Source organism: Choloepus didactylus, chromosome 6, assembly GCF_015220235.1.
Source record: "Choloepus didactylus isolate mChoDid1 chromosome 6, mChoDid1.pri, whole genome shotgun sequence".
In the NCBI taxonomy this organism is placed as follows: Eukaryota; Metazoa; Chordata; class Mammalia; order Pilosa; family Megalonychidae; genus Choloepus; species Choloepus didactylus.
The window spans coordinates 142,280,664-142,283,061 of NC_051312.1; the positions used below are offsets into that span (position 1 = coordinate 142,280,664).

The 2,398-nt window shown below is 39.9% G+C and overlaps 1 protein-coding gene across 1 annotated transcript; it reads right to left on the reverse strand.

The window, feature by feature from the left end:
• Positions 1-815: 815 nt before the first annotated feature.
• Positions 816-1,796, reverse strand: LOC119537741 (olfactory receptor 143-like). Its single transcript, XM_037840282.1, has one exon. It carries the CDS (start codon positions 1,770-1,772, stop codon positions 816-818), a length of 957 nt encoding a protein of 318 aa, XP_037696210.1. The 5' UTR covers positions 1,773-1,796.
• Positions 1,797-2,398: the final 602 nt, after the last annotated feature.

Genomic DNA, 2,398 nt, shown 5'->3' on the forward strand with positions numbered 1-2,398 from the left:
ACTTCTAAGCATTCAATAGCTATAAATAAGCTTATATATTTTAAATGTTTATATCTGGTTTTCTTCTTATACTAAATATAATAAAAACTAGGTTAGATGTTAAATAATTTTAGTTATAAATACTATAAAATGTGATTTTAATTTAAAAATTAAAATAATTAGACTTACTAGGTAAATTCAAGAATCTAAAGTCCAACTAGTGAAATAAGCCTGTTGACATCAGATCAACTAGTGAAATAACCATGTTGACAACAGATTCAGGCTGTTTGCTGAATCACAATCCACCAGGGAGTGCTAGAGAATATGATAAAGTACTGAAATTACAAGTGCACTATATATGTTTCACATATTTTCGGCTAAGTACCAAGAATTTAGACTTTGATGATATATGCCTTATTTTATGTCTTTTTCACTTTGTGAAATACAAAACTATGTGCTTTACAGCAAAATTCAAACCAAACAATTTTAAGCTATTTAACCAGCCAATTTAATACATTTAGGCAAAGAAGGATAGAAGTAGATACTACATGTCCAAATTCTTCTTGGGAAATACAATTTTTAAAAATTGTGATGGTGCAACAAATACATGTAAATATCTAATCCTTTGCTTTGATAGTATTAACAGTAATGAGATTTAGTAATGTGTTTAACATGCATTATTATATTTTCACTGGAAAGTGAGGAAAGACATTAGAGTGAAAATTCTTCAACAAGGACTTCAGGAGGAAAGTAGAAGAGATGCAAAAGAAGAATAGGAAGAAGATGATTAGGAGCAGCAGGAAGAGAAGAAAAAGACACAGCAATGGAAGCAGGGACTAAGGCAGCACCACTGGTTCTGCTCTATTTGTTATTCTCTGCAGGGTTTTCTTCAGAGCAAGTTTGACATCCCAGTTCCTCAGGCTATAGATGAGGGGGTTCAGCATGGGCACCACATGGGTATAAAGCACTGAGAAAAATTTCTCCTGTTCCAAAGACCCAGGAGATGATGGCTTGACATGAGTGAGCAGCCCAGACCCATAGAAAAGGCCAACAGTTATTAAGTGGGAGCCACAGGTGCTGAAGGCTTTGGACCAGCCCTTAGCTGATGGTGTGTGAAGGATACTGAAAAGAATCAGAGCATAAGAGAAACAGATAATGAGACTACAAAATATGATAACTGTGCCTGCAATAATTGAAGCCACAAGCTCATTTGCATAGGTGCTGCTACAGGAGAGCTGGATAAGGGGGAAGACATCACACATGTAGTGGTTGATGACATTTGAATCACAAAATGTCAGCCTCATCATGCACCCTGTGTGAGCGATCGCACCAGCAAACCCCATTACATATGAAGCAGACATCAGCAGAGAACACACCTGAGGGGTCATGGTGATGGTGTACAGCAGGGGCTTACAGATGGCTACGTAGCGATCATAGGCCATGGCTGTCAACACATGGCCCTCAGAGCTGACAAAGAAGCAGAAGAAAAATAGTTGAGCCATGCATCCTGCAAAGGAGATGATGTTCCTCTCTGAATTAAAGCTCATGAGCATTTTGGGGGTAAAGACAAATGAATAGCAGAGATCAATGAAGGAGACATTGAAGAGGAAAAAGTACATGGGGGTGTGAAGGTGGGCATTCAGGCAAATAAGGTTAATTAAAATTAAATTCCCCACCACAGTGACAACATAGTTCACCAAGAACAGAAAAAGCAGCAGCAACTGGAGATCAGGTTGGTCTGTTAATCCCACAAGGATAAATTCAGTCACTGAAGAGACATTTTCCACAGCCATTCACTTCAAGGGCATGAGCTGTAGGAAGAGTAGTAAAGGTGACTTTAGTGATGTACCCTCAGTCTTTGTCTGCAGAGGGAGATCTGGATCTGCTGGGCTACAAGATCAGGGTTGTCTTATGAAGCATAGAAAGGCACCCAGGTACCTGACATCCTGAGGGGATTTCCCAGGCCTGAGAGTCCACTTTGTCCTTCCCTCTTCTCTCTTTTCTCCTCTCTGTTTCCACTGTTCAGGGAAGAGTGCTGGTAGATCTCCTAATGCCTCAGCACTTCTCCCTCTAACCTGGGCTTCTCCCAGTCTCTCATGAAGGTCTGGCGTGCTTCTCTAGAATCCTTGACTTACATAGCTATGGGTTTTGAAGGATATTAGTAAGTCAAAGACTCCTTTGCCTGGAGACCTCACTGAAGCTGGGCCTAAAGGATCTTTCATCTCCACTGTCCTGAGGCTGACAAAGTCTCTGACAATGAAGGAGGCAATAGGTGTCAGCACTATTCGCTGTCTTCAACATACTAGAAGAGGTATTTTAGGGGAAGAGGCTTTAATTTCTACTTTTGAATTTGTCCTTTTCACTTGCAAAATGGAAACCAACAATCTTATATGAACCTAGCTTCAGTGGAAATGAACTT

Bases quoted from the DNA above. Each gene is read 5' to 3' on its own strand.
- LOC119537741 (XM_037840282.1), bottom strand. From the start codon at position 1,772: ATGGCTGTGGAAAATGTCTCTTCAGTGACTGAATTTATCCTTGTGGGA.